At 43.6% G+C, this 14,129-nt stretch overlaps 1 protein-coding gene across 1 annotated transcript; it reads left to right on the forward strand.

Annotated features, from left to right (window-relative positions):
* Positions 1–353: 353 nt before the first annotated feature.
* Naa20 (N-alpha-acetyltransferase 20, NatB catalytic subunit) lies at positions 354–13,502 on the forward strand. The gene is made up of 6 exons (XM_075962379.1): positions 354–495; positions 5,645–5,669; positions 8,526–8,616; positions 9,390–9,525; positions 12,596–12,741; positions 12,978–13,502. The coding sequence occupies exons 1-6, from the start codon at positions 443–445 to the stop codon at positions 13,061–13,063; spliced, it is 537 nt and encodes a 178-aa protein (XP_075818494.1). The 5' UTR covers positions 354–442; the 3' UTR covers positions 13,064–13,502.
* The last annotated feature ends 627 nt before the right edge of the window (positions 13,503–14,129 follow it).

Here is a 14,129-nt window from a genome sequence, read left to right on the forward strand (position 1 = left end):
TTGCTGGGCATTGCGTTGTATCTTTGTTTTTTTATAAATTTAATGTGGTACCAGAAAACTCAAGAGCACATCCCTGGTTCATGCTGGTGGTTGAGAAATGAGGCCCCGAGCCATCCTTTTAGGGACCACTTCCTGGCTCATACTATGAAGCATCTTTGTGGTTTTGAAGCTTGCTTTTATCATTTGGCTTCTTAACCCCAGCTTCTTCCTCCTTGCTAGCCTATCATTCTGACTACTTTCTGGAAAAGGGTTGCAGGAGAGGAGCACCAAAGCAATTGCTCATTTCCACCGCCAGAGAGAGCTGCTACGCTATCCCTGTTGCCCAGCAACCTCTAGTCCGGAAGTAGTTCTTTGTCCCGCCCCATGGCGGCCGCGCGCGCGCGGGCACTTCCGGCAGTGCGGGCGCGGGGTCGCGCTGAGCTGGGAGTCTAGCTGTGGCGCGATGACCACGCTCCGGGCCTTCACCTGCGACGACCTGTTCCGCTTCAACAACATGTGAGTGAGGCGCGGCCAGCCGCTCCGTCCGCGGCATGGGCCGGGGTCAGTCTCGCGGGGCCGTGGGCCGGGTGGGCGCTGCGCGGCCGCGCTGGCCGGTGACCTTGGCCGAGGCGCGGCCGCTCAGAGTGCCCCGGGGAGCTGCGGAGCTGGGCTGGACACCGTGCGCCCGCTCCCCGCCGTCGGGTCACAGCGGGGACGGGGGCCGGAACCGGCGTGGCGCTGGTTAGATTGTATCCCAGTGAAGTAACCTTGCGGTGTCGGGGCCGTAGCAGTAAGAGGTGGTTTGTGCTTGGTAGTTACTGTAGCTGAGCGCCCCAAAGTAGACTGCTTTAAAAAGAAAAAGAGGAAAAAAATACAGCGTTCCACTTTGTATTCCTGGCTTCCTGGAACTAAATATGTAGAGCAGGTTGGCTTCGAACTCCGAGATCCTGCCTATGTCTTCCTGGTGGGATTAAAGGCGTGCCCCACTGTATTTGACGAGGCTGCATTTTGTGAGGAGGGGGGTGGAGGGGAGGTCTCCTGTGTCCAGGAAGCCCTGGTGTTGTGTGGTTTTTTTTCAATCCAATTTTAAAAGAACTGTGATTTGCAGTCCCGCCCGCCTTTTTTAAAAGAAAAAAAAATTATTTTGGAAGTTGATGTCCATTTAAAAAGCTGAACATTTCCCCTTGAACTCCTGTAGACACAGCACCTCGATTTTACTGTGCGTAAGGACAGAGCAGGGACAACTACGGACCAGGTGGTCCGAGTTTCGGAAAGGATAGCGCTCTGGGATGAATCTTGCTAAGGAAAATAAGGCGAGGAGGAAGCCCCGGGGAAGGTTGCAGGTGAGAAACGGAGCGAAAAGCCAAGGTGGGCCTTTGCTTACAGGTGAAGCTAGTTGAGACGTTCAGATGCGATCCCGTGCCCTTTCTGTTAGGCTCAGCTAGTGCTGAATCCTCACTGCATGGAACTCCTAATGGCAAGCGCTCATAAGCCGTGTGTCCTGGGCTAATGTCCTCGTTATGGGTGAAAGAAGGCATTGCACACACAAGAGAGCTCTGACAACGGAGTTGGTGGAGAAAGGAATCTTACCCAAGGAGATTGGCCCAGGTGGCTGTTAAAAAACAATCGGTCCCATGGAGCTAGAGAGAGATGGGTTAGTGAAAAGCACTGCTGATGGTGCAGAGGCTCACACCTGACTGTGATACCCGTTCCCGAGGATCTGATGGCCTTTTCTGGCTTCCACAGGCACCAGGCACTCATGTGGTGCACAGACGTATATGCAAACAAACCATACCCATTAAATGATGAAAACGTGGGTTCTGACGCTCAGGCGGCTAAGGCTGGAGGATCCCAAGTCTGAGTGAGGTTCTTTGGTACCCATGGGCTTCTAGGACCCACCAGACACCAAAATCCAGTGATGTGCAACCTCGTTATTACAGTGGTGTGGTATGCACATAACCTGAGATTGCTTAGATAATACAGTGTACATGTTTTATAAATACTTACAATACTGCTGTGTAGAGAATATGATGGGGGGGGGGTCTGTAAAGATACAGACACATGCTGTTTAAAAATACTTCAATCTGAATTCTGAGCCAATGAGCAGTACACGGTGATTAGAGGAGATGAAGCAGGCAGGGAAGGCATTGAGGAGGCCTTGGCAATGGCCTAGAATGGTGGGAAAGGCTGTGGAGCTGATACAGTGCCTGAAGCTTCAGGACTGGACAGGAGAATTCATTTTGAAGACTTAGGAGGAGAATGGAGAAAGTAGAAGGAAAATGCACGTGACCGCTTTTGGGTTTTTTTTTTGTTTTTTGTTTTTTCGAGACAGGGTTTCTCTGTGGCTTTGGAGCCTGTCCTGGAACTAGCTCTTGTAGACCAGGCTGGTCTCGAACTCAGAGATCCGCCTGCCTCTGCCTCCCGAGTGCTGGAATTAAAGGCGTGCGCCACCATCGCCCGGCTAAGTGACCACTTTTGAACAATAGAGCTGAGCTCACCTGGCTTGGTAAGCCTCTTGTCGTTAATGCCAATAAAGGAGCCCAGTTTCTCATTTCTGTTAATAGTCCATGTTAGCAAGCAGTGAGTCACTGGGTTGGGTGGTGTTGCAGGGGTTGAAGGAAGCAACCAGTGCAGATCATTTTACATGTGTGCTGTTGCTGGAGACGCGGCAGTGAGCAGAACAGAAATCAACTGGTGTCTATAGACAACAGGTAGGTGTGTAATATATAAAGATAACTGTAGAGGTACTGGGGTGTGTGTGTGTGTGTGTGTGTAAAAGAAGCAGGGAAGAGAAACTTTACTGAGAAGAGATACAGCTTTGGGTAGGGCTTTCAGGGAAAATGTCACTGAAGAAAGATGTCAGGGAAGATGAATCATGGATGCCTGGTGTAGACTCTGGGTAAGTGCAGTATCCGCTCATCTGGATGGGGGTCGGGTGATAGCCTGTGCAGCGGGCGTCTAGTCAAGTGCCACAGTTTAAGAGATGGGTCTGAGAGTTTCAAGCCTGGGTCTTTGGGGCTTCTCTAAAAAGTGCACTGGGATGCCCAGTGGATCTAAAGATTGGATTTTAAGGATCAGCCAGGAAGCTGGGTGACATCAGTGATGGAATGAAAACTAAAACTCTACAGTATCCCCTTAGAGTGCCAAAGGCTAGTATAAATGAAACTGATAGGCCAAGCCGAGGTGGGGGTGCATCTGAGGTGGGGCTCCAGAAGCCTACTAACAGGACTCCAAGTAGGACTAGGGAACTGTCACGAGGTGGTGTGTGCCACATTTTGTACATTCCTTTCAGGAGATTCTGCAGAACTGCAAATACAGGAGAGAAAGAACTGGGGGCAGTGTCGTGAGTAGTGAGGAGGCTGGGCTCTGCAGCCTGTGCAATGTCAGAAGGGAAGTAGCGGCCGGGTGCAGGTGCTTTTAGGGGTGTATGTGAGGAGACAGAGGAAGGGCAGCCTGTTGGAAAGTTGAGGTGAGCCACAGATGTGAAGTCGTTGAGATGTGGAGGGTGGGGACTCTATAGGGCAGGCCACAGTACCCAGAAGTCCTCAGGATCAGTTCCTCCCAGTGCTAAGAAGGTTGTTTCAGGCGTGCAGTCTCTCAATAGCAAGCATTGCCTTTGTTTTGTTTTGTTTTGTTTTTCGAGACAGGGTTTCTCTGTGGTTTTGGAGCCTGTCCTGGAACTAGCTCTTGTAGACCAGGCTGGTCTCGAACTCACAGAGATCCGCCTGCCTCTGCCTCCTGAGTGCTGGGATTAAAGGCGTGTGCCACCACCACCCGGCAATAGCAAGCATTGCAAGCACTAGAGAAGCCAACTGTTTTCTTTTAAATCAGACACTGAAAAACTAAAATGCCACGGTCACTTGTCTTTTTTGTTTACATTACTATATTTCTTGGTAAAATTATTCATGTTAACGTGATTCATTTATTTTTAAATGAACTTAAAATTGAGAAGATTTATGTAGCCCATAAAGCTTAAGGTTTCTGTTGCTGTGGTAAACACTGACTAGACCCTGGGTCAAAGTCAATGAGGGAAGCTGAGGCAGGAAGTGAAGCAGAATCTATGTAGGAGTGCTGGTTGCTGGCTTCTTCCCCTGGCTTGCTCAGTTTGCTTGTTTGTCCGTCCGTCCGTCCGTCCGTCCCCCCCCCCAGACAGGGTTTCTCTGTGTAATAGCCCCTTGACTGTCCTGGAACTAGCTCTTGTAGACCAGGCTGGCCTTGAACTCACAAATATACCCCTGCCCAGGGGTGGCACCACCCACAGTGGACTGGGCCTTCCCACATTAACCATTCAGTGATCAAGAAAATGCCTCATAGACTTGTCTGTAGGCCAGTTTTATGGAGGCACTTTCTCAATTGAGATTGCCTCTTCCCAGATGTCTAGGTTGATAATGATAAAAACTAACCAGTACACTGTATAAATATAATAGGTTTGTTTTAAGTGTGAAGTAGGGTTTTGTATGGATTAGATACAGAACTTACTTACAGGCAAGTAAGGTTGATACATTGTTCTTTTAAAGGAAGGTTAAACAAACAGGATGAGTATACAGTAGGCTAATAGTCAAGTGATTTCAAGTGTATTAACAGCTCTGGCCTGGAGGTCCAGCAAAAGTTCCATTCTCTTAGGATATAGGAGATATTTCCATAATACTACACTGCCACAGGTTTTTAAATCCAAAAGTTTGAGAACCACTGCACTAGAGCAATGTAGTATGACTACTTGATGCCCTTCAGAGATTGACAAGAAAGGGAAATAGTTGAAAATAGCTGGTTTTGAGCTTGGCAAAAGACTGAATAGGGAAGTGAAGGGTTGGAGATGGTTTTCAAGAACGCTCAATTTGAGGTTGTATGGTGTGACATGCTGGGTAGTTCCCCATGGCACGAGGACTTGGTGAGTGGGGTAGCAGGATGGAGGTACAGTGAAATTGAGTTGAAAGTACATGGGGTCCATGAGTTTTGTAGTAGTAGGGGAAAGGTGAAGGTGGGGGAGTACTCACATCAAGAAGGTTGGGGGAATTGGAAGGGAAGGACCAGAGAGAGGCAGGTGTGATGCAGTAGGGAGCAGGCTAGTTGGATTGGTCCATAGGGACACACGCCTAACTGGTCCTCATGCCTGCAGAAGTCTGATGGAGTTAGCTGTAATTCTGCTTGTACAGGAGCAGTTAAATGAGAAAGTATATAGATCCCTTTATTGGTGCCACATGTAGCTACTGGGTTATTTAAATAATTTTCTTTGGTTCTCAGGTTTTGATTTTTTTGTTTGTTTGGTTTTCAAGACAGTTTTTCTTTTTTTGGTTTTTCGAGACAAGGTTTCTCTGTAGCTTTGGAGCCTGTCCTGGAACTCCCTTTGTAGACCAGGCTGGCCTCGAACTCACAGAGATCCGCCTGCCTCTGCCTCCCGAGTGCTGGGATTAAAGGCGTGCACCACCACCTCCCAGCAAGACAGAGTTTCTTTGTGTAGTCCTGGAACTCTGTCTGTAGACCAGGCTGGCAGAGATCAGCCTGTCTCTACCCGCTCCCCCCACCCCCCATGAGTGCTGGGATTAAGGTGTGTGTCACTACGCCCTGGCCATATTTTGTTTTGATTAACATAATCTTTCTAGTTTTCACAAGCTTACTTAAATTGAATTAAGGAATTCTAATTCTTGCCATCTCTTGTTTCTTTCAGTAACTTGGATCCTCTTACAGAAACTGTATCCTTTTTTAAAAAAAAAAAAAAGTAAAACTAAGGATTATTAATGAAGAAAAAAATGGGAGAAACAGAAGGAAAAACAGATGTACTGAGAAAAAGTTTAAGCACATAGGTTTTGAACAGCTTAAGCAACATTGAAAGCAATTACAAAAACGAGAGTGGTCTTATGCTTGCCTACAAACTATTACTATAATGCTTTATATGAATCAGTAATTCTGTAGCTCTGCTGCCCACCTTGGCCATCCACAGTAAACCTGGTTTACATAGCAGCAACAGAACAGTGATTCAGGCCCTGTCTCCCTTTCCGGTAAGAGGGGACGGATAGCTCAGGCTACACCTACTCCATGATGTCTCCAATAGCCCTGCTCAGGAGCACCTGGGTCTTTATGGTCTAGATGGCTTCTAGAACACATCTGTTTCTGGCTGTGCAGTCAGCAGGGGAGGTACTCTCTTTGGGAAGCACTGTACAGCCCTTCTCTGTCACTGCCTGCTATCTTCCTCCTGACATGTTGCTGCAGTGGATAAAGGATTTTGGTAGTAACAGTTTCTAACATCTCAGTAGAAAATGAGCAAAAATGTGTTGAGTTAGGGTATTCTTGACTGCTCTGCTCTGATCAGTGGCTTACAACACAAATAGGATTTCCAGTCCATGTTCCACTGACTCCTGCTGGTAGATTGGGGAATTAACTGGTAGCCTATAAGGGCAGAGGAGCAGTGAAGACTTAGTTCAGTCTCACCAGTCAAAACACATGAAAACTAAAATCACTTGAGAATCTAGTTTAATCTATCAGATCATCCAGAAGTTTAAAAAGCTGTAACATAGTCTTGCTGTTGATGAAGTTGAGCATTGTCTTAGAAACTGCTAGTGCCACAGTCATCTGGCATAGTCTTTCCGAAAAGGTTTTACAAGTATACTCGGTAAGTCCACTTCCTGAAGGCTGAAAATAGGAGTAACAGGCACTTTACTCCAGGGTTTGGCAAATATAAGATTCATGCACCAAATCTGGCTCACTACTCATTTCTTAATAATTTTCTTACTGGGATATATCCATGTTAATTTACATACTGTCTGTGGCTCTCAGGGTTTGGGTAGGTATGACAGACTGTTAGTCCCCAAGATCTCACATGTTATTGTACTTTTACAAAAAAATGACATCACAAAAATTTAAGAGAATTATATTGAAAATTTGGAATGTCATTCATATTTACTAGTTAGGAAATGGTAAATTAAGCTGTCTTTAAAAAGGCCATCAAGACAAAGTTTTTTTGCCGGGCGATGGTGGCGCACGCCTTTAATCCCAGCACTTGTGAGGCAGAGGCAGGTGGATCTCTATGAGTTCGAGACCAGCCTGGTCTACAGAGCTAGTTCCAGGACAGGCTCCAAAGCCACAGAGACACCCTGTCTCGAAAAGCAAAAAAAAAAAAAAAAAAAAACAAAGTTTTTTGTTTTTTTTTTTTTTATTTTAGAAATTAGACGTGACCCAGATGTTCCCTGGCAGAGGGATGAGGTATTTAAGTTGTGTCCTCATGCAAGGAATGCTGTACAACAACAAAATTAACAAGTGCAAGCATCAAAGGCCACATCAGAAACAGGGAATAGAAAAGGCAGAAAGGCCTCAGAGTACTTATTGGTCTATCTAGTTTCTGAATAACTGTGATTACAAATATTTACTGTATAGTAAAATAGGGAAATTGGTAAGAGTTTGTAGACTGTGAATCAGCTTACTTTGAGCATATAGGCCCTAGTGTTTCTGTAGGGAGTGGGGATATTTGCAGGGGTTCCCCCATCAGGCAGAAGAGAGATGGCTGTAGTGTCAAGTGCTAGGGGCAGGAAGACCAGCTGGCTGCTGTCTAGAGAAGTTGAAGGCTAACCCTGGTGAGGTTTTCTGGGAGCCTCGTAGTAAACATGTATTAATAGTGTTGTCTTCTGTGATTGCAGCAGAGAGCTGGCACTAAGGTGGAACAAACAGCAGTGAATCGTAGCAGTCAGGGCACCCCAGGTTGAAGAGCAACATTTATTTCCTCGTTCGTTCAGCGAGACAGGGTCTTGCTTTGTGTCCCAGTCTGGCCTGAACTAGAGATGCTTCTGTTTTTGTGCTGGGGTTACAGGCACGCGCCAGGGTAGTTGGGCAGGGCATTTCCTTTGAGCATAAATGATTCCTTTTTTTTTTTTTTTTCCGAGACAGGGTTTCTCTGTGGTTTTGGAGCCTGTCCTAGAACTAGCTCTTGTAGACCAGGCTGGCCTCGAACTCAGAGATCCACCTGCCTCTGCCTCCCGAGTGCTGGGATTAAAGGCGTGCGCCACCACTGCCCGGCCTCAGCTGTTTTTCCTTTTTTTTAAAATATTTTATTTATTTATTATGTATACAATATTCTGTCTGTGTGTATGTCTGCAGGCCAGAAGAGGGCACCAGACCTCATTACAGATGGTTGTGAGCCACCATGTGGTTGCTGGGAATTGAACTCAGGACCTTTGGAAGAGCAGGCAATGCTCTTAACCACTGAGCCATCTCTCCAGCCCCCTCAGCTGTTTTTCTTAATCACTCTTTTCGCTGGTAGCCATGGTATCTGAGTTTCAATCCTTGCGATTATGCAGGAAGCACTTTATCTACCAAGCCACCGCTCTAGCCTGACAATATTTTTCATTGGCTGTCCTGGAACTCAACAGGCTGGCCTCAAAACTCCAAGATTCCAGTGCCTTCAGTGTACTGGGATTAAAGATGTGTGTATCTGATTAAAGATGTACCTGATAGTATATTTTCAATTGAACTCCTCCACCCCACCCCACCCCACCCCACTTTCCTGTAATGAAGAACCTTTGCTGCTTATCACTCCTCATATTCCTTAACAGGTCTAGTATGGGATTCCTTTTTACTTACAGTACCTTGCCCACTGGCCAGAGTATTTCATCGTCGCAGAGGCTCCTGGCGGAGAACTAATGGGCTATAGTAAGTACACCACCACTTGTACTTTTTTGGGTGAGTAGAGATTTTAATATAGGCTTTAGTCTGCTTTACTATAATTTTACTTTCTGATCAATTACCAACACTTTACCACATCTTTTCTGTGTCCAGCCCTGTGCTAGGCCAAGAGATTCAGCAGTGAACCTAACAGACATGATTTTAGTCTTTGGATCTTTCATTCCATACGTTCGATTTCTATTTTTGTTTATTTTTTTGGTTTTTCGAGACAGGGTTTCTCTGTGGTTTTGGAGCCTGTCCTGGAACTAGCTCTTGTAGACCAGGCTGGTCTCGAACTCACAGAGATCCGCCTGCCTCTGCCTCCCAAGTGTACGTTAGATTTCTATATGACGTGGTGTATAATGCAGTGATTAAGCATATGTACTTAATAATTTCTAACAAAAACTTGAGCTATGAATTGCTACAATTACATACACATTGTAAATGTGTATGCAATTTCAAATGTAGCTATTTGGGAATAAATCCTAAACTATTTTAATGTAGCTTATTCAGACAAAAAGTATCCTTGGTTTTTAGTTGATTTTTAAATATTTAAATATTTAAGTCTGACTTTAGAAGTAGGTATAGAATATTACTTGCAAGTGGAGTTTCAAATTAAAATATTACTCACTAGTTTGACAACACTACTTAAAAATTAAAACCTTAGTGCATTTTTATCATGAAAGGTGAATGGCAAACAATAACTCTACATTTATGCACACCTTAGCGTTTTAATGACTGGTGCAATTTTCTGTTTGCAGTTATGGGCAAAGCAGAAGGCTCAGTAGCTAGGGAAGAGTGGCATGGACACGTCACAGCTCTGTCTGTCGCCCCCGAATTCCGCCGTCTTGGCTTGGCTGCTAAACTTATGGAGTTACTAGAGGAGATTTCAGAAAGGTGAGAGCTATTTTTCAAATACACCAAGTGATTTGTCAACCCTGTTTCTTTTGCTGTTGAATATCTGAAGGGTGTTTTTTGTCTTGTGAATGTGTGGAATTGTCATGGCTTTAGACTCTGAGGAATTTCATTTTCAGCTTGCAATAGTTTCTACAATTCTGTCAAATTTATAATGTAGTTATTGCTGCTCCTTTGTTATTGGGGGAAACTAATGCGGTGTGACCGGCCATAGACCCGAGCTAGCTAACTGGTTGGAATAAAAAAACGACTAACCTTTCAAGGAAGGTTATTGGTGCTCTTGGCACTATGGGAGATGTCTTTAGGTCTAAAGTAGTTCAGTTTTAACTTTGTTTTTCTTTTAACAGCTAGTAGCCATCTATAGAAAAATAAGTAAACTGCTAAGTCATTTATTTCTAACTATGGCCATCTACTACTGAGGGAGAAGTACACTGTTGAACACTGAATGACTTCTTAAACCCTGAAACACATGCAACATTACCATTCCTACTGGTTTTCATGCATTAGTTTAATCATAGCAGCAAGTGTCAGAGGCCCATTTTGTAAAAAGTCTGTCATCCAAAGGACATGTAGCAGTAAGGATGTATTGAGTTTTGATGTTTTCCCTGAGCATCTAAAATTAGCCTGTGCCAGGGCATGGTGGTACACGCCTTTAAATTAAGCAGACAGATGTTAGCTTTGAGGCCAGCCTGGACTAGTAGTGAATGCCAGTTCAACCATGACTTCATTGTGAGTCCCTGTCTTAAAATCACATATCTTCTGAGTTTGAGGCACCAGTACAGTTTGGTTGGTAACTGCCAATAATATGACTTTTAAAGACAGGCATTACTCCATTTCAGTCTCACAGAGAGTGAAAAGCAACATAGTAACTTAAGCTTCCCCAATTCCTAGGAGGGACAGGATACTGTGTCTGGTATTTGTCAAATTGCTGTTTTTTTCCTGTATGAAGGGATGGTTACAGATCTAGAGACTTTGTTTCCACAGAACTACACAGAACTATCGGATTTAATAAAGACAGTGCCTTTTTTTTTTGTTGTTTTTTTTGAGACAGGGTTTCTCTGAAGCTTTGGTGCCCATCCTGGAACTAGCTCTTGTAAGACCAGGCTAGCCTTGTAACTAGCTCTTGTAAAACCAGGCAAAGAGATCCGCCTTTGCCTCCCAAGTGCTGGGATTAAAGGTGTGAGCTACCACCACCCATCTCATAAAGACAGTTTCTAAAGAACTAACCAGTCATGAATGCTCTGAGCCAAGTTGGAAATCAGCTCATTCAAAGAAAAGAAATAGTTACCCCGACTTTGCTGGAACTTGCTTTGTTAGACCAGGCTCTTCTCCGACTCACAGAGATGCCTGCCTCTGCCTCGCATTTGCTGGGATTAAAGGTGTGTACCAACATGCCTGAGAAAAAGTTTTTGTGATGTTAAAGTTTTTCCTGGACTGAATATTAGGAGGAAGGAAAGTTTTAGGTAGACTGAACACACATTAATGACATACAAAGAGGAAATGGGTTCTAACAAGCTATAACCTTAGGCACATGTATTTGTGGGTCTGATTAATAGGTCTTATATTCTTTCTGCTTAGGTACAGTATAAATATAATTTAGGTAGAAAATTACTAATCTGTCTTCCTTTCCAATTTCTGATGCTTCATCATTTTGTGTGAGTATATACACGTAAGCATTAATCACGTCATTTTTTTTGGATGTACATTAAATCAAGTAGAATATAATAGTAGTAAAAATAAAAATCAATTTAAAAGAGAAAACTAAGTAGCCAAGTAGAATATAATATTCATATAGGAGTAAAAAATAAAAGTCAATTTAAAATAGAAAATGAAGTAGCTATGAAAGACTGCAGTAAAAAGACATACTTGGACTAAGGATGTAGCTCAGTGGTCCCATCTCCAGCAGTACCAAAAAGAAAAGTAATGCATATTCTGCTTATAGGAAATAAATTCTCTTACAAATTATAGCCAAAAGGAAGTTGATTTACATTATAGCCAAAATTTACATTAGATTTGACTAGCACACTAAGGGGTCTCTACATATCTTGGCTGGGAATCTGGCATGATGTATGCCATGAGGGCCAGAGTTCAGAACCTATGTAAAAAGCTGAACACGGTAACTTACCACTTGGTTCAGTTGCTCTTAAGGCAAGATGGGAAATGGAGACAAGAATCTGTAAAAGCCCACAAGCCAGCTAGCTGGATATATACAGTGGAGAGCAAGCAAGGAGGGAAGACAGATCTACACTCCTGACCTCCACATGTGCACCCCCCACAGCACGCTCACATGGACAAACATCCATCAAGATAGAACAATGTCATACTCTGGAAACTACAAGAAAAATGGATGAATTGTTAATGAGCTGAACATGGTTCTTTGTAAAAAACTATCAGGTGGCAATCAGGTAGTGTACAGAACATACATCTTTCCCAGGGCAGAGGGGAAATACTCTGCAGCCACATAGGATCTGTTGCATAGGTTTTCTATCAAAGCAGCCAGTTTAAAAGCTATTCTTAGCATGAGGGTGGTACAAAAGGAAATAGTTAGCAAGTCAGCTCTATCTTAGTAGTAGCCAGACTTTTTCTCCAACAAAAGCTGTGGCAGATTGCCAGGCAGGTATGTTGGCTCACACCTGTAATCCTGTCATGCAGGACTGTTGTGACTCCAAGGCCAGCCTGGACTATCCACAGTAATAAGACTGGGCAGAGACAGAAAGACAGAGAGAATGTGTTTTGTAGGCTACAGTGTCCTTCCTTGATAATGGAAGGAGGGAAGGAAGGTCAGAGTGCACACATTGCAGAAAAACTGCGATTCAGTGAATCCAAAGAACACAGCAGAAGCCAGGTTATTATTACCATCAGTCAAAGGCCAAGTATTAGTTTTACGCCATTTTGTAGCCCAGGCTAGCTTTGAGCCCACAGTTCTCTCCCAGCTGCTAGTATTACAGCCATGAGCCCCAATGCCTTTCACGAATATTTTTAAAGATCTAGGCCTGTTACTGTCCAGTGTTCTTAATAGTTCTAACATTTCTTTTTTCTTTCTTTTTTAAAGAAAAGGTGGATTTTTTGTTGATCTCTTTGTAAGAGTGTCCAATCAAGTTGCAGTCAACATGTACAAGCAGCTGGGTTATAGTGTCTACAGGACAGTCATAGAGTACTACTCAGCCAGCAACGGGGAGCCTGATGAGGATGCCTATGGTAAGCTCCTTGCCATGGAAGAAACTCCCAGAGAAAGTCAAAATACTTATAACTTCCCACCACAGACCTAAATACCCATTTTAATAAATCCAAAAGAATTACATTTATGAACCTAGTTAACTGCTGATGGGGGGGGCAAGGAGGGCATAAAACTTGATAGGAATTGAACCCATACACTCAATTTGACTTTAAAAAGTTTGGTATTGTTTGTTTACATTAACTTTGTCTCCTAACAGATATGAGGAAAGCACTTTCTAGAGACACCGAGAAGAAATCCATCATACCGTTACCTCATCCTGTGAGACCTGAGGACATTGAATAACCATAGGCAGTGGTTCTTAGGCAGGTGTTCCAGACAAGTTTGTGGACATATTATTTTCATAGGATGATCTTGGAGCTCTATTAGGAGGAAAGTAATCATTTAGGTCTTAAAGACTTCATGAAAATACAGGCTATAAACTTCAAATCTCATCGATCCAATGAGCAATAGCATACATGTTCAAACTGTTGCCATAGTAAAATTCAATCAAGGCAGCTAAGTCAGAAGGACACGTTCCACTATCATGGTTGACCGTATGCAGTACATGCCAAGGAAAGACTCCCTCCATCCTCCTCCTAAATCCTGTGCCTGAGAACCACTGCTGCACATATATAAATATATATATATTTTATTTTGTATTGAACTCTTAATTGAAGCTTTAAAAGCATATATGAAATGTATAAATCTGAGATGTATAGTAAAACACATTGTTGACTATGAATGTTTTCTGAAGTTTGTTGTCTTTTAATCAGGATTATGGAGGGTTGTTGTTTAGGATATGGTGCCTGTTTTGACTTTTATATAAAACATTTTTAAATGCACATCTGAAATCATCCCTGTCTGGCATACTTAAGTTTCCTTCTTACTGTGTGAAAATCCTCCCAAAAAGCACCTTTCCTGCTAGCACTGCTTAATCCTATCTTTGAACGAGAGACTAACACGGGGAAACAGAATCTAACTCGTGAAGGCCATGTAATTAGACCACAGGCATGTACTGAAATATTCAGGCAGTAGCCAAAAAAAGCCCACATGAAATGGCTTGAAAATGTGTGTTTTGGCATTCATTTTTTTTCCCTTTGAGATGAGGTCTTGCTCTGTCCCCAGGCTGGCCTTGAACTTGCTTCCAATAATCTTCCATCTTGCTATCAAGTGGTAGCACCTGATTTACTTTAGAAAGGTATTATTTTGAGATATTTGTTCTCAAGGAGGAATAATGTTTCCTGGCCCTTCATACTGGCACACACTTGTTCAAGTGAACTTTTAGAGCAAACTCACTAACTATATGGATAAGCAGCATAAAGAGAACCAGGAAGCTCTAGGAAGGCCCAGATATGAAACTAGCACTCTG

This window comes from Microtus pennsylvanicus, chromosome 2 (assembly GCF_037038515.1).
Source record: "Microtus pennsylvanicus isolate mMicPen1 chromosome 2, mMicPen1.hap1, whole genome shotgun sequence".
Taxonomy (NCBI): domain Eukaryota; kingdom Metazoa; phylum Chordata; class Mammalia; order Rodentia; family Cricetidae; genus Microtus; species Microtus pennsylvanicus.